Source organism: Chiloscyllium punctatum, chromosome 49 (assembly GCF_047496795.1).
Source record: "Chiloscyllium punctatum isolate Juve2018m chromosome 49, sChiPun1.3, whole genome shotgun sequence".
NCBI classification, from domain to species: Eukaryota; Metazoa; Chordata; class Chondrichthyes; order Orectolobiformes; family Hemiscylliidae; genus Chiloscyllium; species Chiloscyllium punctatum.
In genome coordinates this window covers 27,428,419-27,454,625 of record NC_092787.1, presented here as the reverse complement: position 1 = coordinate 27,454,625, position 26,207 = coordinate 27,428,419, and the positions used below count along the sequence as shown (strand labels likewise).

The 26,207-nt window shown below is 45.1% G+C and overlaps 1 protein-coding gene across 4 annotated transcripts in view; it reads left to right on the top strand.

Moving 5' to 3' along the window:
* The first annotated feature begins 2,023 nt into the window (after positions 1 to 2,023).
* Positions 2,024 to 26,207, top strand: part of LOC140469471 (carnitine O-acetyltransferase-like) — a 44,025-nt gene continuing 19,841 nt past the window's right edge. For 2 of the 4 annotated variants that reach the window (XM_072566013.1, XM_072566015.1), the window contains exons 1-6: positions 2,025 to 2,137; positions 13,455 to 13,733; positions 16,310 to 16,428; positions 23,116 to 23,169; positions 24,280 to 24,442; positions 25,333 to 25,507. In XM_072566013.1, the coding sequence (XP_072422114.1) occupies positions 2,111 to 2,137; positions 13,455 to 13,733; positions 16,310 to 16,428; positions 23,116 to 23,169; positions 24,280 to 24,442; positions 25,333 to 25,507 (817 nt within the window). In that variant the 5' untranslated portion in view covers positions 2,025 to 2,110. Of the gene's footprint in view, positions 2,138 to 9,747; positions 9,922 to 13,454; positions 13,734 to 16,309; positions 16,429 to 23,115; positions 23,170 to 24,279; positions 24,443 to 25,332; positions 25,508 to 26,207 lie in introns of those variants that run through there. The other 2 variants (XM_072566014.1, XM_072566016.1) reach the window with 2 other exon arrangements.

Below are 26,207 nucleotides of genomic sequence, written 5' to 3'. Positions count from 1 at the left end.
CCTATCCCTCCAAACCTTTTGTATTCATGTACCTTTCCAAATGTCTTTTAAATGTTGTAACTGTACCTGCATCTACCACTTCCGCTGGCAGTTCATTCCATATACAAACATCTGTGTGGGAAAAGGTTGCTCCTCAGGATCTTTCTCCTCTCACCTTAAAAACATACCCCTAGTTTTGAACTCACCCACCCTAGAGAAAAGATGTTTGCTACTCACTTTATCTATGCCTCTCATGACTTCATAGCGCTCTATAAGGTCACCCCTCAACTTCCTACACTCCAGTGAAAAAATATTCCAACCTATCCTTATAATTTAAACTCTCCAGTCCGACCAACATCCTCACAAATCTTTTTGGAACCGTCTCCAATTTAGTAATATCCTTCCTATAGCAGGATGATCAGGACCAGAAGTGGCCTTACCAATGTCCTATATAACTTCAACATGACACCCAACTCATACTCAATGGTCTGAGCAATGAAGGCAAGCCTGCTAAATATCTTCTTTACCATCCGGTCTACCTGTGATGCAACTTTCAGAGAATGCACCTGAACCCCTCGGTCTCCCTCTTTGAAAACAATATACAGGCCCTACCATTAACTGTATTAGTCTTGCTCTTGTTCATTTTACCAAAATGTAATACATCACATCTATCCAAATTAAACTCCATCTGCCACTCAGCTCATTGGGTCAATTGATTAAGATCCCTTTGTCATCTTAGGTAACCTGAAAACGTGTCGCTGGAAAAGCGCAGCAGGTCAGGCAACATCCAAGGAGCAGGAGAATCGACATTTCGGGCATGAGCCCAGGCTCATGCCCAAAACGTCGATTCTCCTGCTCCTTGGATGCTGCCTGACCTGCTGCGCTTTTCCAGCAACACATTTTCAGCTCTGATCTCCAGCATCTGCAGTCCTCACTTTCTCCTCCCTCTTAGTAACCTTCATCAGTGTCAACTATACCCCAACTTCAGCGTCATCCACAAACTTACTAATCAGTGCTTTAGGCCCTGAGGTACCTAGCAACTCTTTGCCACATCTATGCCCAAGCTGGCCCAGCAAGCAACGTGGTATTGACAAGGGCACTGAGAGATGGAGCAAAATCATATGAAGATAGAGACCGTGCTGTCCATCTAATGACAGGACAAGCTGGAAAGGGCTGAACAGCCTTCTCCTACTTCTGGTGGCAGCAGCCCAACCGCGTGCAGATTCAGAAATTCACTGCATTCAGCATTTGCTGCATTTAGAGACCAAAGGGGATCCTTTCACCACAATGAAGGGTAAGTCCTGGTAACACTGTGAGGACACCAAATTTAAAAGATAAACAATTGCACACATCAAGTCAAACACCTGCACATGCAACTTGCTGAAAGATTAGCACATTGAATGAATGAATGAATGAATGAATGAAGCTGGTCTGTTGCTCAGAGACTGACCTGACTCACTGGAACCTGCCATATTCAGCTCCAGGTAACTCCCTCACAACATCCGACCCGGAACCACACTCCGAACCCCCACCCCCGACCTCTCACCTTTGACTCCAGCCCCAGTTAATTACCCCTTTCTCCCCCACAAACCAACATTCCGTGGCTGCGTCAAAAAGAAAGGGAAACACTAATTCGCTCGTAATTCAACCTGTCGGCCAACAGACTGAAAGGAGCTTTACTTGCGCCCGTTTCCCCCCCTCGCACACACCGTGAAGGGAAAGGTCTCCATGATTGTGAGGGGCAAACGGTCATTCCACCGCCCCCGACTAGTGTTCTCGCCCAGCTTTCCCGGACTTGGGCAACGTTTTTTGTTGTGTGTGTGAGTGAAAGACGGGTTTTAATCTCCCCTTAACAAGGCTGGGCCAAGATAACGGGTGGGTTTTGTTTCGTGCGCCCCGCACAAACATGGCGGCACGGGCAGGACCGGTTTGGGGCTCGAGCGCCCCCCGAGGCCGTCGCTGATTGGGCGAGGCGTGCCACTGACGTCAGCGCGAGGGCGGTGACTGGGCGGCGGTGCTGTCAGTCAGGCTGTAAGCCCCGCCTATGCCCAGGGTAGGGGGGTGGTGCTGGAAGTTTCTGAGTCCCTGAGTGGGGAAGGGACAAGGGTTTGTTTGGAGGTCAACACCGACAATGTTGGCGCTTTTAGGGCGTTCTGCGGTAAGTGAACCATATCTGACTCTCTTATATATCTCAGATGTGGCATCTGCAGAGTTTGTGTGTCTCAGCTCCTTTTGGGGGTGGGCCTGTCCCTCTGTCACTGCAATAAAAACACAAATTACTGGAGAAACTCAGCAGGTCTGGCAGTTTATGGGAGGAGAGAGAGACACACACACACGGCTGGGCAAGTGTTAAATGTTCACCAGTCCATTGACCTTTCTTCGGAACTGACAGTCTGTAGGAAAAAATGGTATTTATCTTGATGGTGGGCGTGGGGGGGGGGGGTAGAAATGGGGAGCAGATGGTAGAAATTCAGAGGTTAAAAATCACCCAACACCAGACTATAAAGGGCTTTTGCCCGAAACGTCGATTTCGAAGCTCCTTGGATGCTGCCTGAACTGCTGTGCTCTTCCAGCACCACTAATCCAGAATCTGGTTTCCAGCATCTGCAGTCATTGTTTTTACCAGATTATCGTCCAACAGGCTTATTTGCAAGTACTGGGTTTCAGAGCGCTGCTTCTTCATCAGGTAGGTGTGCAGCAGGATCATAAGATGCAGAATTTACACCTGGTGAAGGAGCAGTAGCTACTGCTTCCAAATAAACCATTTGGACTATAACCCCCTAGCGTTGTGTGATTTTATTTTTAGTGTTGTACACCGGCGCGTCCACATCATGGAGTCCAGAGGGAGAGAGTTAAAGTTAGGCAAAGGGATTGTGGATGGTGAGCCAGGGAAGAAGACAGGCTCGCGAGGTGATAATGGGTAGACAAGCAGGAGGCTGGAAGAACACACCAAGCCTGGCAGCATCAGGAGGTGAAGAAGTCAATGTTTCGGTTGTAACCCTTCTTCAGGTCTGAGGGGGGAGGTGTAAGGGGGTGCAGATAAAGGGGATGGAGGTGGGGCAGGGTCTGAGAGGGATGAAAATGGGTTAGCTGTGCTGAAAGGAGCCCAAGCCATGACAGGACCTAAAGTGCACTGAGGTAAGAGTTCAAGCTGTAAAACCATTCCATGTGAGATTGAGGCCTGAAAGCAGTCCTGTTCTGGTTACTGTACTCCTGGTCAGGGTGGGGAGGAAACCAGCATAAGACCACAAGAACGGGAAACAGGAGAAGGCTGTTCGACCTCTCGAACCTGTTCTGTCATTCAACATGATCACGGCTGATCCGACATTCCACATGTATGCTTCCCTGTCCTTTACTCCCACAGCCTTTGATTCTCCAACCGACCAAGGTCTTAAATATAACATGGAGCTGCCAGTGTTGGACTGGGGTGGACAAGGTCAGAAGTCACACAACATTAGGTTGTAGTCCAACTGTTTTATTCAAAATCACAAGCTTTTGGAGTGCTGTTCCTTCTCCTGATGAAGGACCAGCGCTTTGAAAGCTCGTGATTTCAAATAAACGTGTTGAACTATAACCTGGTGTCATATGACTTTTGACCTTACCCTAAAAATTTACGAGGTCATGGTCCCATAGTTCTCTGTGGCATTGAGTTCAAAGATATATACAAACCTCTGAGAGAAGAATTTCCTCTTCATCTCAGCCTTAAATAGGCTCCCTTTCGTTCTGAGACTATGCCATCGGTTTTGAGTCTTTCCCAGAAGAAGGCGTTTGGTATGCTTTCCTTCATTGGTCAGAGTATTGAGTACAGGAGTTGGGAGGTCATGTTGTGGCTGTATAGGATATTGGTTAGGCCAGTTTTGGAATATTGCGTGCAATTCTGGTCTCCCTCCTATCGGAAGGATGTTGTGAAACTTGAAAGGGTTCAGAAGAGATTTACAAGGATGTTGCCAGGGTTGGAGGATTTGAGCTATAGGGAGAGGCTGAACAGGCTGGGGCTGTTTTCCCTAGAATGTCAGAGGCTGAGGGGTGACCTCATGGAGGTTTACAAAATTATGAGGGGCATGGATGGGGTAAATAGACAAAGTATTTTCCCTGGGGTGGGGGAGTCCAGAACTAGAGGGCATAGGTTTAAGGTGAGAGGGGAAAGATATAAAAGAGACCTAAGGGGGAACTTTTTCACATGTATGGAATGAGCTGCCAAAGGATGTGGTGGAGGCTGGTACAATGAGAGCATTTAAAAGGCATCTGGATGGGTATATGAATAGGAAGGGTTTGGAGGGATATGGGCCAGATGCTGTCAGGTGGGACTAGATTAGGTTGGGATCTAGTCAGCATGGACAAGTTGGACCGAAGAGTCTGTTTACAAGCTATACATCTCTCTGACTCTAGTGGCACACTTGCTTGCCTCCAAACTAAAATAAGAAGTTAAACACAACAGTAATGGATGGTTAATAATTCTCGGTGAAACAGCCAAGGTGCAGAAAGGGCTGTGGCATATACTGCAAGCTTCCTGATCTGAAGTCACTTCAGCAGAGGCTATAAATCTAACTCCGGATTTATTTGGTTACAAAGGTTTGATTACAAAGGGCATGATGTACTAAATAGCTCCACTCCCATCACTAACAGATGATCAGAGCATTTGTATATTTAACTTCAAATATTTTCCGCAAATTCAAAAGCTAACTTCCATCATATGCGTAGCCAATGCTTGTTTTGTGTGACAGTGTAAGCAAACTAACAGCTAAATTAGGGAATGGCTTTGAAAGTTGATTCGATTTATTATCGTCACATGTACGAGATATTGTGAAAAGTATTGTTTGCATGCTGTCTAGAAAAATCATACCTGACATAAGAACGCAGGTTAATCGAACAGCATACAGAATGTGGTGTGACAGCTTACAGAGAAGGTGCCAAGAAAGATCAGCTCTAATATGAGAGGTCTGTTCCTAAGTCGGATAACAACAGGGAAGAAGCTGTTCTTGAATCTGTTGGTACATGTTTTCAAATGTTTGTGTCTTCTGCCTGATGGGAGAGAGTATAACTTGGGTGGGATCTTTAATTATTTTGGCTGCTTTCCCAAGGCAGCGAGTTCAGATAGACTGACAGAGTTTGTCAGGGTTTGCAAATGATAGGCTTTATCCGAAGCATGCAATCTAAGAAGTTTTATTGTTCACCTCTCCACTGCTATTGCTGAAGATGATGTCGTAGGGATGAGGGAAAAATTTCGTAAGGATATAAATCAGGGAGTAGTAGGCCATTCAGCCTTTTGAACCCACTCTGCCATTTAGTAGAATCATGGCTGATCATCTGTCTCAACTCCTCTTTCCCACTCACTATTCCTTTCTGTTGATTCTTTAATATGCAAGATTCTGTTGAGCTCCAACTTGAATACAAATCAGAAGCAGGCTGTTTCACCTCTCAAGCCTGAACTCCTTTTGGCTAAAATCATAGTTCATCTGATTGTACCTTAAACTCACATTCCTGTCTACCCCACTAACCTATTATTCCCTTGCTTAACAAGAACCTACCTACCTGTGCCTTAAAAATATTCCAATCTCTGCTTCCACCACCTTTCTTTACGAAGAGAGCTCCATGGACGCATGGTCCTCCTGAGAGGAAAAATAATCCTTAATATCTGTTTTTGATAGGTAGCCCCTGATCTTTAAAAAATGACCCTAGTGCTAGATTCTTCCACCAGAGAATCCTCTCCAAATCCACCCCCGTCAAGACCTCCCCGAGATTTTATATGTTTCAGTCAAATTGCCCCTCGGGCCAAATGGTCCATGTCTGTGCCTGTGTAGATATATACCATGCAGAATTATATGTACAAAACTCCAATTGAACATTTCTACTGAACATTTATGCCAATGTGCATAGTGGAATGAAATGTTTGCTTTTAGTGAGGATGCTGTTGCTTCCCAGCCTGATAAAGAAGCAAACCTACCATTTAGAATGAAATAATGACCAAACAATTCTGCCTAGTGCACCATTCTACTGGCTTCGTTATAAAGGGCATGGTGTTATATTAATAGCGGATTCTATCCAGATATAGCTCTCTGTGTAACTGTGCATTGTAGACTGAGTGGTGTGACATTGACTTCCAACTTGCCTTGTTTCCCCAGGAACAGCTGCATCTGAGCAACATGTCTGTCTTTACTGACTGCTTAAACTGAGGTTAAATACAAAAATATCATCTCCCAGGTTTGATTCCTGACTTTTCCATCACTTGATAAGATCATTGACACTTGATTCTCCCATTTGCTTTGTTGTGCCTGGACCAGAGGAAAGACAATTCTCTGAGCACCCCTCTAAGAGTCATAGAATCGTACAGCACAAAACAGACCCTTCAGACCAACTCATCCACGCTGACTAGGTTTCCCAAATTAAACTCATCCCATTTTCCTGCATTTGGCCCACATCACTTTAAACCTTTCATGTACCAGTTCAAATGTGTTTTAAATGTTGTGCCTGCACCTACCACCTTCTCTGGCAGTTCATTCCACATCTGAGCCACCCTGTGTGTGAAAACTTTGTGCCTCAGTTCCCTTTGAAATCGTTGTCCTCTCACCTTAAAAGTATGGTCTCTAGTTTTGAACTCCCCAACCCTAGGGAAAAGAACTTTGCTATTCACCTTATCTACGCCCTTCCTGATTTTATAAACTTGGTTTTGTCAGAACAAAGTTAAAAATCACCAAGTTATAGTCCAACAGGTTTATTTGGAAGCACTAGCTTTTGGAGCGCAGCTCCTTCATCAAGTAGCTATGGAGCAGGATCATAAGACACAGAATTTATAGCAAAAGATTACAGTGTCATGCACCTGAAACAAGATATTGAATAAACCTAGATTGCTGTCAACATCATTTTGACAGAACAGTCATACAACATAAATGATGGTTTCCCCTTGAATTGGTATTCTTGCAAACTGCAAAAAACAGTTATGTTGTTCTATGTGGTCATCCACCACACCATTTTCCAACATTATCTCCATAATCCCTTTGTCATTAGTCTCTCTCAGTCTAATTTCTGTCCTGGACATGCTCAGTTATTAAGCTTCCACAGTCTTTGGAGCAGAGAATTCCAAAGATTCATTACCCTCCTAGTGAAGAAATCCCTCCTCATCTCTGTTTTAAATAGCTGCTCCTCATTCTGAGACTGGTTCCCCTGGTTTTGGAGTCCTGATAAGGGAGCCATCCCATTTGTATCCACCCTATCGAGTTGTGAAGAAAGCTGAGCTCTGTTATATTTGCAGATGACACTAAGAAAGTTTATTAAGTTGCAAAGAAGAGCTAAAGAAGCTACAGAGGGATATAGATATGTTTAGTGACTGGGGAAAGATCTGGCAAATTGAGTATTGTGTGGAATTGAAGAATGTGGTGCTGGAAAAGCACAGCTGGTCAGGTAGCATCCAAGGAGCAGGACAATCGACCTTTCTGATAAAGGGCTTATGCCTGAAACATTGATTCTCCTGCTCCTCAGATGCTGCCTAACCAGCTGTGCTTTTCCAGCACCACACTCTTCGACTGATTTCTAGCATCTGCAGTCCTCACTTTCTCCTATTGTGTGGAATTGTCCACTTTGGCAAGAAAAATGAAAACCATTTAATCTAAATAGTGAAAAGTTGCCTAGCACTGAGATCCAGCAGCACCTGAATGTCCTGGTAAATGAACCACAAAAGGTCAGTGCAGGTACAGCAAGTAATTAGAAAAGCTAATGTCTTCATTCATTGCAAAGGGAATTAAATACGAAAGTAGGGAGTTACAGAGGACATTGAAACCTCATCTGAAGTGTTCTGTGTAGTGTTGTTTCTTTATTAAAGAAAGGATGTAAATACTGACCTGTGAGGAAAGGATAGACAGGCTAGGGAGAAATTTTCTAATCAACTTGTCCAGCAATGCTGTTAACACACCTTTGGAGCACAAGGAACTTGACCCTGGGCCTCCTGGCATGGTGGTAGGGACATTACCACTGCACCATAAGCCCTTAGACTAGGCTTGTATCCTTTAAAGTTAAAAGACTTGACAGGGTGCATGCAGAAAAATGTTTCCACTTGAGGGAGATTCTAGAAAGAGGATCACTGTTTGAAAATCAGGAGTTGTCCATTTAAGACCGGGTAAGGAGATTTTTTTTTCTCAGAGGGTCGTGAGTTTCAAGGACTCTCTTTGTCAAAAGGCTGTGGAAATAGATTTTGAATATTTTTAGGCCAGAAGTAGGTTGTTTGTCAAGAATCTGTGTGTGAAAGGTTATTTGAGGTAGATAGGAATGTGGAATAATCAAATCTGTTATGTTATTTCTGAGTGGCAGAGCAGGTTAAATGGTCTGATAACCAAGTCCTGCTCATCCATCATATCTTTACCCGTAACTTTCAAACAAACACCAGGATGTAGCTTAGGCCGGAGCAAATTACTGCAGTTGTTGGATTCTTTATTGAAAACAAAAAATGCTGGAAATCGCAGTGGGTCAGGCAGCGTCTGTGGTTAATGCTTCAAGACTAGATGACTCTTCATCAGAGCCCTTTGTTTTCACCAAGATGTAGCTTGTTCAGTGGCAAGGAGGCCCCTCCTTGTCAGATTGTTCCTGTAGCTCCAGATGTCATCCCATACCATTCACTCTCCTGTAGGTGGCTGTGGTAGGGAAGACACAGTCACTCACCACCTTACGGAGTGTGTTTTTGCAAAGAAGGATGATTTCTGTGAGGGTTCCTCCCAAAAGCTGTGTGATGCAGGACTCTGTGCTGTTTGGGGCTTTTCCCGGGGATGCAGTGAGGGCTGTCACCTCAGTAATCGATGATCTTTGGGTCTGGTTGAAACTTGTCAGCATGTCCAGGAAACTGACAGGTTCCGAAGTTCAGGAATACGTGTTGTGGAGCACTGTAAAGCTTGGGGCAGCTGCCACCGAAATTTACAGGGGAAAGGACAGACCTTAAAGGTTCTTCCACCATAGCACACCAAGGGGCTGGACACAGTGTCAAACCCCTGCACTGTATGTTTTCCATAAATATTTAATATAATCTGTAATTGTGTGTAGTGAGCCTCTTTATTGAAAGAAATTTATATTATACTGCAATATACTTTATGTAACCTTGAATTTAACCTGTAATGTAACTCTGAATAAAATGTATGAGTTGAGTTAATATATGCTCCTAGCAGCTTCCACTGTTGCTGGAGTTGGTGTCGAGCAAAGCACTGCTCTACAGGCATCGGCCACCTCCAGGGTCTCGGTTCGAACAGCATGTGATACAACAGCACGGTGTTGTGGGGAGAGAGGCAGATATTCAACAATTAGGGCATCACAGCCGACCCCAATCCTTTGCCATTCGTATCACTCCCAATCAGGAGCAGGAAACTGGCTTAGATCGTTTTATGTTTTAATAACAGACGATGCTCAAAATATTCAGCAAGTAAGTCAGTGTCTGTTGAGAGCCTGGCTTGGTTAATATCTCCTCTTGTCTGAACTGGTCTTCTCCACATCATCTGACATTGTTTCAGCCATTCTGCTATTGGCCTGGTTGAGGGTACAAAGCCAGGAATTTCTCATGAACGTTCTCCATCCATGTTCCCAAGGTAGCACAGCCACATTGACACGCGTGGCTGCTGTAAGGTTATTCGGTTCCTGCACACCTCGACATTTCGGAATCTGCAAAGACCATTTTGAAGAAACAGCCCGGGAATAGGAAGTTTCAGCAGTTTCTTCTAAACATCTGGACTGTATTGATATCAGCAGTGAAATATCTGGCCTTTTTCCTTTTATTTTATGTTTTGTTTTTGACAGATTTAGAACGAGGGAGGAGAAGGCTGTTAAGACACAGCCCTCATTACATGTGTGTATCATTTCAACCCCAGATTAACTGCTCTGGAGTGGTAAACAAGCAGGGCAGGATTAAAGGAGGGGCTGTGCTTTTATGTTTATGTTTCCACGATGGATAGAAAGAAGGATTTCCTGAAGGTACAGTATGAATATTTACAAATGAAAATCTATTGAACAAAGCAGCAGTCAGATCCTTCCACTAACACAAAACTAACACTCCTTTACCTCTAACATGATGCCTGCTTTAAAGCTCTAACCACTCTGATCTGCTATCTAAGTGGGCAGGGTTAGCAAAGCCAAGGTCTGTATTCTGGCAGCTCTGCAGTGTTAGGTAAGAAAAGGCAAGGGAGTACTCTGTCCACGCTCAAACAGAACTGTAAACATCAAGAAGGATGCCCCCGAACCAACCTAGCTTCCATCCACAGTCAACCGACCTCCAGAATTTGGAGGTGGTGAGTTTTTCTTGTGATCAGGGTTTTGCTGAATTTATGACTCATTCATAATTGAGTTTGAGAAGATGGCGTGGAGCTGTTGTCTTGAGCCGCTGCAGTCCTTGGGAATGTGCTGTCAGGAAGGAAGTTCCAGAATTTTGAACCCAACAGCAGTGAAGGAACAGCGGCAAATGGGACTAGATTAATTTAGGATATCTGGTCGGCATGGAGACGTTGGACTGAAAGGTCTGTTTCCATGCTCTACATCTCTATGACTTTAAGTCAGGATGGTGAATGAATTAGAGGGGACTTTGAAGGTAGTGGTGTTCACCTGTATCTGCTGCCCTTGTCCTTCCCAATGTTATTGGTCACTGGGTTTCAAGGGTGCTGTTGAAGAGCCGTTGGTGAGTTGCTGCATTGAACTTTGGAGATGGTACACACTGCTGCTACTGTACCTTCATGGTGGAAGGAGCGAACATTGAAGGTATCAAATGGGGAGCTGAACAAAGATCATTTTCATTGTCATGAAGTATGTCCAGTTTCTTGAGTGTTATTGGAGCTGCATCCATCCAGGCAAGTGGAGTGTGTTCCATCACTCTCCTGAATTATGCCTTGTAAATGGTGGACATATTCTGAGGACTTAGGAAGTGAGATACTCACCTCAGAATCCATAATCTCTGACCTACTCTTGTAGCAACAGTACTTAAATGGTTAAAATAAAATAAAGACTGGCAGAGACTGGAAATATGAAACAAAAACAGAAAATCCTGGAGAAACTCAGCAGATCTGCATCATCTATGGAGAGAAAGCAGAGTTAATGTTTCAAGTCCAATGACCCTTCTTGTCCACAGATGCTGCCAAACCTGCTGCATTTCCAATTTGGTTATTTGTATGGCTAGTCCAGATCAGTTTCTGGTCAATGGTAACCCTTGATTATGTTGATAGTGGGGGATTCAGTGAGCTTAATGCCATTGAATGTCAAGGGGTAATGGTCAAATTCTGTCATATTGAATGTGGTCATTGTCCAGTACTTGTGTGGTGTGAATGTTAGTTGTCAGCACAGGTCTGGATGTTGTCCATGTCTTAGTACATTTCAACACCAACTGTTTCAGTAATTGAGAAGGCATGAATGGTACTGAATATTGTACATTCAGTGAATATTGACACTTCTGACCTTATGGTGAGAAAGGCATTGAAGTAGCTGAAGATAGTAGGGCTCAGGAATTAAGGTTTTTGTGCAGTGTTAGTGTCCTGAGCTCACTTGGGGAATCCACTCTCGATCACTGCAGTAACCTTTGTTGGAAAACAATTGTGTGGATCTTTTTTGTGTATCTGTTCTTGAGATGTGGGCAAGGCCAACATTTATTGTCCATCCTTGGTTGCTTTAGAAAAGGTGGTGGTGAGCTGACCCCTTGATTCTCAGTCCATGTGGTGTAGGGACACCCACAGTGACAGAAGGGAGCTTCAAGGTAGGGGGGCCAAAATATTTCCGAATGGTGATGGTGCAGGCCTTGGAGGGGAGCTTGTACTTAGTGGTGTTCCCATGTTTCTGCTGCCCTTGTCTTTCTGGGTAATAAAGGTTGCAGGTTTGCAAGGTGACGGTAAAGATGATTTGGATTTAGCTATGATGCCACAACTGTTGAATTACTCAACAATAATCAGCATCTCGATTCAAGTGAAGAATAGCCACGTGGATGAGTCTGTGGGGGGAGAAATGAGGCAATTTGTTATTTTTATAATTGCTGACTCATAATGGTTCACATTATAGAGTCATCAGCAATGTCTGCTTTGCCATCGAGACTGAATCCTGGTGAGACCTCAGTGGAGGTGGCTTAAGATCAACTTGGCTTTCCTTCATTTAGTCCCTGGTGACTGCAGGCTCTTTGAATGAGCTAATAGTTACTTCTGCCCCTTCGCTCAATCCTCACCAGCACATCAGTACCCCTGAGGAGGTCAGCGAACAACGTGCAAGCTGCCCTTCCTGTTTATCTGGGAGATGTTTGAAATAAGAGTTATAATTCAGTAAGGTGCACCGCTGTCCTAGAATGTCAGTCAGAGGAGCTGCTGATTGACTACAGCCTTCCAATGCAGGATCAGAGTGTACATGCAGCCCTCCTATTGCAACAGGGAATTTGTTGTGTATAATTTTTAATTTATTGATTGAATGTGAGCATCATTGGCTAGGCCAGCAGTTGTTGCCCTCCAACAGTTGCTGACAGTTCGGAGACAACCACATTTGCTATGAGTTTGGAGTCATGTGAAGGCTAGACCTGAGAAAAGCAGCACATTTCCTCCTTTTAAAGGACTTTAGTGAACAGGTGTGTGTTTACAACAATCAGTAGTGGTTAACATGGGCCTAATTCGGCTGGCATTTTATTCCAGATTCTTATCAAATTCAATAGTTTAGGATTCAAGCCCATGAACCAAGAACATTGACCTGGAATTCTGGATTGTTAGTACATTACCACTCTGTTACCACTTCACCTGAATTGTCAGTGTTGTAACAGATATAACCTTATGGAAGATGTTAGCAATGTCATCAGTTAAGAGGTTTCCTTAAAAAAGGCAAGGTTTTAGTACATTTCTTTCATTCTTTATTTTATCTTTCCTGTTTTCTGTTCTCTTATAAGTGTTTATTATGTGTTATCATACGAGTTATGAGGTATAATAGTTACTGAAATTGTAATAAAATGAAACTTGACATCTTGCTGACTTGGCCTTTATGATTCAGTGGTAGAAGCCAGTCATTGCAATGGCCATTGCCAATAACAAAGAGCTAATATGCAAATATTCAAATAAAAAATACACATCTTGGCAAGTGTATATTGTAAAAAGGACCCTGGCTGAAGTTTGTTGCAAAATCTTTGTGAACCTGAGCCATGGACACATCCTTTCCCATTAGGACTCTGTTAACCAAGGTCTACAACTCTATGATCTTTGTGGTTAGCCAATTCTAGCCCCTTGTGCTGATTTTAATCACTCCATTATTGGGATCCAGGCCTTCAGCTGCCTGGGCCTTAAGCTCTGGAATTCCCGCAATAAATTTCTGCCTCTCGTTCTTCTTTTAAGATAATACCCAAAATCTAAATCATTGATCTGTCTTAATATCCCCTGTGTAGCTTGATGTTAAGATTTGTTGACACTGCAGTGAAAAGCCTTGACATTTTTCTGCACGAAAGCCCATGCACATTGTTGTTAATTTGCTACCTGTTCATAAACAATTCTTTTCATTTAATTTAGCTCCGGTTCACCGCATTGAAGCCTGGATGTTTAGTGAGGCCCGTAGCTCCCACAAAGCTTCCTGGACGGTATCTTGCCCATCAGAAATCTTTGCCTCGGCTGCCAGTTCCTCCTCTCCAGCAGACTCTTGAGCGCTACCTGCTGGCCTTGGAGCCCATCGTCAGCCAAGAGGAGTTAGAAAGCACCAAGCAGATTGTCAAAGAATTTGGCCAAAAGGGTGGAGTAGGAGAGAGGCTTCAAGCAAGCTTGGAAAGAAGAGCAAGGAAGACTGAAAACTGGGTATAATTCTGGTTTCCTGGCTGATGTTGCTTTGATTTTTGACTGACTGGTATGTCCAAATGGTGGGGACAGAGTGAGCTATTGCTCACAAAATTTGAGACAAACATCTCAACAATTCAAGAAAGCATCTCACCATGACCGCCTCCAAGACAGGGGCTGTACAGATCATTGGTTAGGCCACTTTTGGAATATTGCGTGCAGTTCTGGTCTCTTTCCTATCGGAAGGATGTTGTGAAACTTGAAAGGGTTCAGAAAAGATAGTACGGGGATGTTGCCAGGGTTGGAGGGTTTGAGCTATCGGGTTGAACAGGCTGGGGCTGATTTCCCTGGAGCGTCGGAGGCTGAGGGGTGACCTTATAGGGGTTTATAAAATCATGAGGGGCATGGATAGGATAAATAGACAAAGTCTTTTCCCTGGGGTGGGGGAGTCCAGAACTAGAGGGCATAGGTTTAGGGTGAAAGGGGAAAGATATAAAAGAGATCTAAGGGGCAACCTTTTCAGAGGATGGTGCATGTATGGAATGAGATGCCAGAGGGAAATAGTGGAGGCTAGTTCAATTGCAACATTTAAAAGGCATCTGGATGGGTTAATGAATAGGAAAGGTTTGGAGGGATATAAGCCAGGTGCTGGCAGATGGGACTAGATTGGTTTGGGATAACTGGTCAGCATGGACGAGTTGGACCGAGGGGTTTGTTTCCGTGGTGTACATCTCTATGACTCTATGACAGCAGGAGACGGGCAATAAATATTGGCCCAGTCAGCAATGCCCACCTTCCATGAATGAATTTTTTAAAATATTAGTTGAGTGTAGCCAAATATCCGTGGTGGTGTAAAGCTAATTGCACTATCATCTCTAAATCATACAGCAGAAAGGAGGCCATTTGGCCCATTATACCTGTGCTGGCTCTTAGAATTATGGGCGGCACGGTGGCACAGTGGTTAGCACTGCTGCCTCACAGCGCCAGAGACCCAGGTTCAATTCCCGCCTCAGGCGACTGACCGTGTGGAGTTTGCACGTTCTCCCCGTGTCTGCGTGGGTTTCCTCCGGGTGCTCCGGTTTCCTCCCACAGTCCAAAGATGTGCAGGTCAGGTGAATTGGCCATGCTAAATTGCCCGTAGTGTTAGGTAAGGGGTAGTTGTAGGGGTATAGGTGGGTTGCACTTCGGTGGGGCAGTGTGGACTTGTTGGGCCGAAGGGCCTGTTTCCACACTGTAATGTAATCTGTAATCTAAAAATATTCATATTAATCCCCAGCTCAGCTAGTCACATTTTTGCCTGCGGTTCAGGAAATCTCTTCTACGCCACAATATGACTGGGTTGTCATGTTGGAAGAAATGCCTCCCCGTGGTGGGCTGTGCCAACAGTTCTGCTCATTGAACACGTCCCAGAATGAATGGACTGGCAGTGGGCTGTGTTCCTGACCTCATTGGTACCCTCTACAGCTGTAATAAATCAAATGGGCTTCAGTAATGTGTGTGAGCAAGGAACCCCCACACTGATTCGGGGAAGGAGGCAGTAACAAGTACACATTCCTCATAAATGGTCAACTAAGGAGGTCTGCTTATTATGGGATGGGCTTTTTAGAGCAAGGTGAGTTGTCAGTCAGCATGTCAGAGACCAGTGTTTGATGCAGCAGTCAGAAGACTCCAGTAGACCAATGGTTTTGACACAGGGCTGGTCATTTGGAAACCTGGATTCAAATCCTGCCATGGCAGATGATGGATACTAGCCTAGCCATTGAGGCCCACATCCTGTTAATGAATTTTTCTTTTAATGTAGGCATTACTCTATCAGTGTGTGGTTGTGCTGTGCTCAGTGTGCTAGCCATTTAATCCAAGCTCCAAAAGCCATATTGGAATATGTCCTTCTGTTCTCTGGCACAGGACGGATGCAATGACACATTCCCTTCATTCTCATTCCATCTCTCTCTCTCATGGTAGTCCCAGTGCATCAATCCACAGAGGACAGAGGTGTCTCTATTCCCCTTGGAAAGCCATGCAGTAAAGGATGGAAGTGGAGTGAACCTTTTACACACACACTTCTTTAAAATCAGCTTTTTATTTTGCAGATGCACATTACTCAAAGGGCCAACTGGCCTATATCTGTTCCTAATTTGTATGTTCATTTGCTCTTCACACTTCTGCTCCTCCACCCCTCCCAATAGAACCCAAATCCCCACAGTTTTCCCGTGAAATCAGTTGAAGATAACACCAAAGCTAAATGTCTGAGTAATGGGGGCTGTGAGTAAAGGGGTTAATGAGCAATGGCTGGAGCGGGGAAACTTTGGATCCTGAGAATTGGTTCAGGCTGTTTAATAGTGTGGGTGAGTGTTAAGGCTGTCTTCCCCCAGATTCATTTTTGAGAATGTGACCACCCAAGGCTAGAGATGGAACCCAATATCACTCTGGGCCTCTCTACTTGACTGCCTTCTATGGCAAAACTTGTTTGTGTGCATCAGGCAGCAGTTAGCAGCAACTCTGCACAGGTTGCCTTCGCTAATCCCTATTTCCTGTCTGGATTCTCATGTGATCATTGTTTCTCAAAGCTCATGTTATCTCTTGTCTGCCTTGTCCAGCTCTCTGACTGGTGGTTGAGGACGGCCTATCTGGAATACAGACTTCCCGTGGTAATCCATTCCAGCCCTGGTGTGGTGCTGCCGAAGCAAGATTACTATGACCGTCAGGGGCAGCTCAGGTAATGGTCAGGCAGTACAAAATTCATCTTCAATTAGCCGGGGCTGGAGCTAACAGAAAAAGATATAACTCCAGTCCGTATTGTTTTCCACATTCTCTACTGGAATGTGTCTAGAAAGAGGCAATTCAGCTCATTTAACGTATGCTGGTTCTCTGAAAGAACTATCCAGTTAGTCCCACTCCTCCCCTCTTTCACTTGGCCTGAAAATCCTTTTTTTTTGTTAGATTAGATTCCCTACAGAGTGGAAACAGGCCCTTCGGCCCAACTAGTCCATAACGACCCTCCGAAGGGCAACCCACCCCCTGACTAATGCACCTAACACTGTGGCAATTTAACATGGCCAGTTCACCTAACCTGCACACCTTTGGACTGTGAGAGGAAACTGGAGCACCCGGAGGAAACCCACACAGACACTGGGAGAATGTGCAAACTCCACACAGACAGTCACCCGAGGCTGGAATCGAACCTAGGACCTGGTGCTGTGAGGCAGCAGTGATAACCACTGAGCCACTTAAAAATATTTCACCAAATCCCTTGGGAAAGAATCAGCTGCCACTGAGGCAGCATGTTCCACATCACCACAACATTCTGTGTATTGGTTTTCTTGCTGCCTCTGGTTCTATTACCAGTTATGATAAATCTGCTTTCTGAGAACTAACCTGCCCACTAGTGAAAGTAGAGAGGGAGAGGTTGGGACATATCAGACTAGCCCTGACATCACTTTCTTCTGTTCAGCTCTGTCCTGTTTTCAGCAGATGAGATTTTCCAAGCCTGAGTTCTAAATTGTATCAGCTCCTTGTGTTTCCTATTGATATGTTCACTGGAGCTCATCGGTAAACTGTAGAAGGTGTTGAGGACACGGACCTCACCCAAAGTAGGAAATCTGCAGCTATTCTCCATTCTCCATATTGGACTGGGAGAAAGAAACAACAACAGCTTCTGGTTTTGGTTGAAGAATTCCCCGTCCACTCCCATCCCTTGAACAATAACAGTTTGCTTTATAAAGCAGCCCTGCCATAGTTAAACATTCCAATAATGCAACATTTGGCATCATACGATAGCAATGGCCAAACCTTCAGGAAAAAGGGTCGGTTTTAGGGAACATCGCATGTTGTGCACTCTCTTCTGCACCATCTGTGTCTGCTGTTGCTCTGTCTTCATGTTCCACTGCCTCTTTGGCCATACTTTATTGTCTTCCTTCCTCCATCTTGCTAATCCTCTTTCCTTCTACTCTGTTGTGCAGTACTTCTCATTCTGCTTCCTTATCTTGCTGTGGCTCAATAATCTGTTCCACTCCTCCTGTTGCTCAATTTTCAGCCCAACCTTTGTACAGGGTAAACTTTACCTCAGAAATGCGAACAGCTGCTTTTGGTACTAGCTTAATCTTAGATTATTTGGAGCTACCTTTCTCACTCTTTGACCCTTCACTGTGTATAGCTGTATTTTCCTCTCTGTGGGTGAAATTTCCCTTCTGTTCCAGGGCAAAGACATCCCATATCTCCTCCCTCTTGATCAGATTGCTGTCGCTGTGTCTCCAACCCTATTACCTTCTCCTTTGTCAGTGAGTTGCATGTGAAGGCTTTATGAATACAGAAATGCAGCAACTGTCAGTATCCCTAACACTATCTCAGCTCTGACCTACACCACTCTTTCCTTCTTTCATATTGCTAATTCTCCTCTCGTAACCAGGATGAATGGATTAATCTCCGGGACACTACTGAGAGCAGCTCTGGTGTAACAGGTGCAAAAGCACTTCAAAGATTAAGTTGAAAAAAATATATAGTGTTCAAGAAACAAAAATTGGGAAAAGTTCTTGAGAAAATGGAACTCATTGTTAATTTCTAGTGAATACATCATATGAAAATAATCAGATTATTGAACGATAACTCCTTCTCTCCCCCCCCCCCCCCCCCCCCCCCACACACACACACACACACACACACACACACACACAAAAGGAAGGAATTATAGAGTCAGAGACATGTACTGCACAGAAACAGACCCTTCGGTCTAACTCTGGATTAGTGGTGCTGGAAGCTTTTGCCCAAAACGTTGATTTTACTGCTCCTTGGACGTTGCCTGAACTGCTGTGCTCTTTCAGCACCACTAATCCAGAATCGGGTTTCCAGCATCTGCAGTCATTGTTTTTACCTTTGGTGTAACTCATCCATGCTGACCAGATATCCCAACCCAATCTAGTTCCACTTGTCAGCACCTGGCCCATATCCCTCCAAACCCTTCCCTATTCATATACCCATCCAAATGCCTCTTAAATGTTGCAATTGTATCAGCCTCCACTACATCCTCTGGCAGCTCATTCCATACACGCATCACCTTCTTCGTGAAAAAGTTGCCCCTTAGGTCTCTTTTATATCTTTCCCTCTCACCCTAAACCTCTAGTTTTGGACTCCCCACCCCAGGAAAGAGATTTTGTCCATTTACCCTATCCGTGCCCCTCAATTTTATAAACCTCTATAAGGTCACCCCTCAGCCTCTGACGCTCCAGGGAAAACAGCCCCAGCCTGTTCAGCCTCTCCCTGTAGCTCAAATCCTCCAACCCTGGCAACATCCTTGTAAATCTTTTCTGAACCCTTTCAAGTTTCACAACATCTTTCTGAGAGGAAGGAGACCAGAATTGCACGCAATATTCCAACAGTGGCCTAACCAATGTCCTGTACAGCCGCAACATGACCTCCCAACTTCTGTACTCAATATTCTGACCAATAAAGGAAAGCATACCAAACACCTTCTTCACTATCTTATCGACCTGATTACCGATAGGATCTCACTGCTTGTAACTTCTGCTTTATTTTTACTTAGTTATAACCACAATAAATTAAATGTGTAAAATGGCGAGTAATACTTTCACTAGAAAGATAGATAACGTTTTTAATCATCAGTGCAACAAGATAATACACTTTCAACACCAGGAGCACCACTATCACACTCAGGCCTCTGGGTGCACACCACATGCTGGTTTAGAGTTTTCTAAGATCTTGAAAATGTCAGAGTTCTCATTCCTCTCTTCAATCAAGCCAGCCCTCGAATCACATTAACCAGCAACGTTATTCCATTTGAGATCCCTGGATAGAGTTAACACCAACAAGCCATACAACTTCAAACCCTCTCTCACTTGGTTCATATCATGATGCCTTAATTCTCCAAGTAACGTTTTAATAATTCATTCACTGATTTCCCCCACTATCAACATCTTGGGGGGTGGGGAGGAGAGTCCTAACTACAATCTCCACATAAATACAGTGGCTACAAGAGCAGGTCAGAGGCTAGGAATCTTGTAGTGAGTAACCCCCCGCCCCACCTCCTGACTCCCCAAAACCTTTCCGCCATCTACAAGGCACAAGTCAGGAGTGTGATGGAATACTCCCCACTTGCCTGGGTGGAGGCAGCCCAACAACACTCAAGAAGGTTGACACTGTTCAGGACGCAGCAGCCTGCGTGATTGACATCATATCCTTAAACATCTACCACTGTTACTTAGTAACAGCAATGTGTGTGATTGACAAGATGCAGAGATTCAACAAGGTTTCTGACACAGCACCTTCCAAACCAAAGGGTAATAGGGAAATCCCAGGCAATTACAGACCAGTCAGTCTTACCTCTGTGCTCAGCAAAGTTTTGGAAAGAAATTTGAGGGAGAGGATTTATGACTATTTGGCTAAGCAAAGCACGATTAAAGGCAGCATGGCTTTGTGAGGGGCAGGTCATGCCTCACAAATCGTATTGAGTTCTTTGAGGAGCTGACGAGACAGGTTGACGTAGATCTGGCAGTGGATGAAGTGTATATGGACTTCAGCAAAGCATTTGATAAGGTTCCCCATGGTAGGCTCATTCAAAGTCAGGAGGTATGGGATACAGGGAGGTTTGGCTATCTGGATTCAGAATTGGTTGGCTGACAGAAGGCAGAGAGTGGTTGTGGATGGAAAGTATTCTGCCTGGAGGTCAGTGTTGAGTGAGGTCCCATAGGGCTCTGTTCTTGGGCCTCTGCTCTTTGTAGTTTTTATAAATGACTTGGATGAGGAGGTTGGGGGTGTGTTAGTAAATTTGCCGATGACCCGAAGGTTGGAGGAACTGTTGATAATATTGAGAACTGTTGCAGGCTGCAGCGAGACATAGACAGGATGCAGAGCTGGGCTGAGAAATGGCAGATGGAGTTCAACCTGGATAAATGCGAAACAATGCATTTTGGAAGGTCGAACTCGAACGCTGAATATAGGATTAAAGACAGGATTCTTGGCAGTGTGGAGGAACAGAGGGATCTTGGTGTTCAAGTGCATAGATCCCTCAAAGTTGCAACTCAAATGGATAGGGTTGTTAAGAAAGCATGTGGTGTTTTGGCTTTCATTAACAGGGGGATCGAGTTTGAGAGCCACAAGGTTTTGCTGCAGCTCTACAAGTCCCTGGTGAGACCACACTTGGAATATTATGTCCGGTTCTGGTCGCCCTATTATAGGAAAGATACAGAGGCTTTGGAGAGGGTGCAAAGAAGGTTTACCAGGATGCTGCCTGGACTGGAGGGCTTGCCGTATGAAGAAAGGTTGAATAAGCTTGGACTTTTCTCTCTGGAGGGAAGGAGGAAGAGAGGAGACCTGATCGAGGTATACAAGGTTAATGAGAGGCATGGATAGTGTCAATAGCCAAAGACTTTTCCCCAGGGCAGGATTGACTGCCACGAGGGGTCATAGTTTTAAGGTGTTAGGAGGAAGGTATAGAGGGGACGTCAGAGGTAGGTTCTTTACGTAGATTGTGAATGCATGGAATGCGTTGCCAGTGGTGGTGGTGGAAGCAGAGTCATTAGGGACATTTAAGTGACGGCTGGACATGCACATGGATAGCAGTGAGTTGAGGAGTGCATAGGTTAGATTATTTTATTTTAGATTAGGATTAATCCTCGGCACATTATTGTGGGCCAAAGGGCCTGTTCTGTGCTGTACTTTTCTATGTTCGATGTTCTAAGCTAATCACCACTTTCTTCTAAAAGGACAAGGGGCAGCAGATACATGGGAACACCACCCCCTGCAAGTTCCCCTCCAAGCCCCTCACCATCCTGACTTGGAAATACATCAGCGTTCCTTCACCGTCACTGGGTTTAAGTCCTGGAATTCCCTCCCTAAGGGCTTTGTTGAACTATGACAGCACATGGACTGCAGCAGTTCAAGAAGGCAGCTTGGGATGAGCGTAAATGCTGGCCCAGTCAGTGACACCTGCATCCCGTGAATGAATTTAGATAAAAATCAAACAGCACTGCCCGACTCGTGATCAACCCACTGATACAAAGTCTAACCATTGCTACAAGGAGTTTGAAGATCTTCACCTTGCACTCATCAGAATGAGGAAGGGATTGATGCCATTTTATGAGAACAGGGTGTTGTTGGGTTGGACCATCATGGCATAGACAGTTAGCTGTCTATCTTCATTTCCAGACCAGGAATGTCGATTCTGATCACTCAGGGTTTTGCAGTAGGAATGCAGCAAAGTTTGACTGTCTCCATGACCCCTTTTTATTGAAAATTGTGCCATGTATATGCAAATTCCTTTTGCTAACAGGATTCTGAGTATTTATGTAGCTCCTAACATGTGCAAGTGCAAGACTCTTTGGGTCGGACTGATGGTCTTAAGTTAGAGCTCTTCAGCACGGAAACAGACCCCTCAGTCTATCTCGTCCATACTGACCAGATATCCTAAATTGATCTAGTCCCATTTGCCAGCATTTAGCCCATATCCCTCTAAACCCTTCCTATGCATATACCCATCCAGATGCCTTTTAAATGTTGCAATGGTATCAGCCCCCACCACTTCCTCTGCCAGCCCATCCCCTACGCGCCCCATCCTCTGCGTGAACAAAGTTGCCCCTTCGGTCCCTTATAAATCTTGCCCCTCTCATCTTAAACATGTGCCAGTCTAGTTTTGGACTGCCTCACCCCAAGGAAAAGATCTTGTCTGTTTATCATATCCATGTCTCATGATTTTATAAACATCTAAAAGATCACCCCTCAACATCCGACGCTCCAGGGAAAACAGCCCCAGCCTGTTCAGCCTCTCCCCCTATAGCTCAAGCCCTCCAACCGTGCCAATGTCCTTGTAAATCTTTTCTGAACCTTTCGAGTTTCACAGTGTCCTTCCTAAAGCAGGGAGTCCAGATTTGCACACAGTATTCCAGTAGTGGCCTAACCAAAGTTCTGTCCAGCCACAACGTGACCTCCCTATCTATAAGAGCCCATCAGTTTCTCTCGAAGCGTCTAGGCATAGAATCTCCTGACTTCCAATTCAAGTGTGATCCCTTGGGTCTGGGTAGCAGCAGAAAACCTGGAGGGAGTGTGGGATCTAGCAACCACTGTTTGAAAGAAGAACAGGAGTTCTGCCTGGCGTCAATCTTTATCCCTCAACTAACAGCAATAAAACAGTGACCAGAGTGCTCCTAGTGGGAACACATTGTGCACACATTGGCTGCGTCATGTCTTATCCTAGAACAGTAACTGCACACTGAAAACACTTCATGGACTGGGAAGCACATTGGGATGTCTAAGATGGTGAAAGGTGTTAAATAGTCCTTTCTGTTGTTGATTTTGTTTATTAAATGTAATGAGTAACACCGTTGTAGACAGTGAAAAGCAGCAGTTGTGTGTTGGCCAGTATTTAATGCAGATGTCTGTCCCTGCTCTCTTTTAGGTTTGCAGCCAAGCTGATCTCTGGTGTTCTGGATTTTAAGACCATGATTGACAAGTGAGTATGAGATGACAAATAAATAAATAGGAGTAATTCATGTGAGGCATGATGTTGTGTAATAAAAATTACAGTTAATGGTGATGTTGCATTAGCAACACTGTTTACAGCAACTCGTCAAAACTCCTTCAGCAGCATCTTCCAAACCTGCAACCACTTGGAAGGTGAAGGGCAGTAAATACATGGGTACACCTGCACCTGCAGGTTCCTCAATCTGCCGGGCACTTGGAAATATATCACCGTTCCTTCAGTATCACTGCGTCTGAATCCTGGAACCTTATCCCTAACAGCACTGTGGGTGTCCCTACAGCCCAAGTACTGCTGCAAAGAAGACAGCTCACCACTGCCACCTGCAGGCCAAGTAGGAATGGGCAATAAATGCTGGCCCCACAAACAATATTTTAAAAGGAGGTGGGTGCATTGTAAATGAGGGATTGCACCCACAAATGTAGTTCCCTCCATTTGCTGCAGGATCACTGCCAGCTGTACAAAACATTTCCTCCAAGTGCCTTTAAAATATCAACAACTTGCATTTATTTAGCACCTTCAGTGTAGTTAAACATGCCAAGGTGCGATTAACAAATTTGACAGAGCCTTGTGAGCACGGATTAGGATTTCAACATGATTCAAGAAGATGAAACTTTTTATTTTGCTCTCATCAGGAATCAGATGGAAGAAACATACCAGCATCTTTGTCCTGGAGAGTGCAAGAGAAAAGCTTCAATTTCTTGTCTCTTTTCAGCAGTTTTTCAGTTCTGCACTGCCGAGTCATAATTTAATATAATAACAGCAATGACCAAAAGCTTGGTCAGAGATATGGAGGTTTCCTTTTATGTCGTAAAGAAAGAAAGTAAGGTCGAGAGAGTTCCCCAGGATTTTTGGACCCAGATGGCCAGTACTGCGGTGATTATAAATGGGTGTTCCGAGTGGGCCAAGATTGGAGGACTATAGAGATCTCTGAGGATTGTTGGGCTGGAGGAGGGACAGGGCAAGACCAGACAGCAACCTTGAACATAAGGGTGGGAATCCTGATTATAATGAGCTCGCTTTTGCCCCTCTGCACTATTTCACAGACTGATTAGATGATCTCCTTTCTGTTGTTCTCCACAGTGAGACCCTTCCTGTGGAGAGTCTGGGAGGGAACCCACTCTGTATGAACCAGTATTACCAGATTCTCTCCTCCTGTCGCATCCCGGGCTCCAAAAGTGACTCTGTTGTCAACTACAGCCAGACTAAAAAGCCAACGCACATAACAGTGGTGCACAACTTCCAGGTGGGTTTCTTCCCAGTGTTCACAAAGCTGCTGTCTTGATGTTTCTTTAACTCTGCTCCTCCCCTGTTTCGAACGATCTGAGGAATTACTGGATGAAAAATGACCAAGGTCCAACCCATTCCCCTCCCTTCCTGGTTGTCCCTTGATCCAACAATACTATTCAATCACAGTGGTTTATCTCCCTTGCCAAATCTATAGTAACCCAGATACAATGGGAGGAGCCCCCACCCCGTGATTGAGATGATCAGGAGGCAGCCTTCAATAAGATCATGGCTGAGCTGCTACTGGTCTCAACTCCACTTTCCTCTGTTTCCCATAACTTGTGACTTCTTTGTGTATCAAGAATTTATCTACCGCAGTCCAGAGTTCAGTGATTCAGCCTCCAGCGTTCCCTGGGGAAGGGAATTCCACAAACTAACAACTCTCGAGGAAAAAGCTTCTTCTGACCTCTGTCTTTCGGAGCTGTGGTTCCAAACCGACTTGTTCCTCCCCACCTACTCTCGTTCGCTGCTTAGCATTTTTTCAGTTAGTCACAGGGTATGGCCAAGCGTGTTCTCTATCCAGACCGTCCAAATAATGGTGCCTCAGGATGGGGTTGGGCAGCTCAATAGACAATTGCTTTCCAGTATCCCTCTCAATAGGCCATCCCTCACTGACCTGAGAAAGTGAGTGCTGAAGGGAACTGGTAGTCGATTCGATGGTAGTGGGCACCAAAACAAAGACTCGGCCTAGTCACAGCATTTAGATGCTTCAAACAGACAGGTCAGTGGTAACCAGGATGGAGGCGGTGGGTTAATTGTTAGCTTTGCCTTGAGTTGACTCTTGGACCACCCAGTTCCGTTCCCTTCAGTTGCACAGCTGAGTGAACAATTGCTGTCTGTGTTTTGCAGTTCTTTGAGCTGTTTGTATATAACAGTGATGGGACTCCCCTGACTGTCGACCAGATCTACATGCAGCTGGAGAAGATCTGGCACTCATCACTACAGACCAACAAGGAGCCAATCGGGATCCTTACTACTGGCCATCGGAATAGCTGGGCCAATGCTTATAACAATCTCATTAAAGGTAAGTCTCCTGAAAACAGCAGTACGTGATGGGAGGAATCACTCAACCCCATCATACCAGTGTGAGGCAATCAACCCTCTGAGAGTGAGTGACCGAGTTGGAGGGAGCCAGCAATAACTTTCACATAGAATTGTAACAGTTCCTGAGCATTGGTATCACCAGTCTAGGGTGACAACTGATAAAGGTGAGGGTGCAGCTGCTTTGTTTACAATTATCCTCAATTACTGATGTTGCATTTGATCCTTGGAACCCCTGCTATCTGAGTCCATAGGCACCAGCTCCTCAGCAGCTTATCTGCAGTGGCATTTTATCATAAATGAGCATGTTTTGGAGTCAGCCATTGCTCAGTGGGAATGACCTCCATCAGTTTAGACCCCGTTCCAAAGACATTAGAACATGGTCTACGCTGGCACTTCCAATCCAGCGCTAAGGGAGCGCCGCACAGCCGGAGGGTCAGCGCTGAGGGAGCGCCGCACAGCCGGAGGGTCAGCGCTGAGGGAGCGCCGCACAGCCGGAGGGTCAGCGCTGAGGGAGCGCCGCACAGCCGGAGGATCAGCGCTGAGGGAGCGCCGCACAGCCGGAGGGTCAGCGCTGAGGGAGCGCCGCACAGCCGGAGGGTCAGCGCTGAGGGAGCGCCGCACAGCCGGAGGGTCAGCGCTGAGGGAGCGCCGCACAGCCGGAGGGTCAGCGCTGAGGGAGC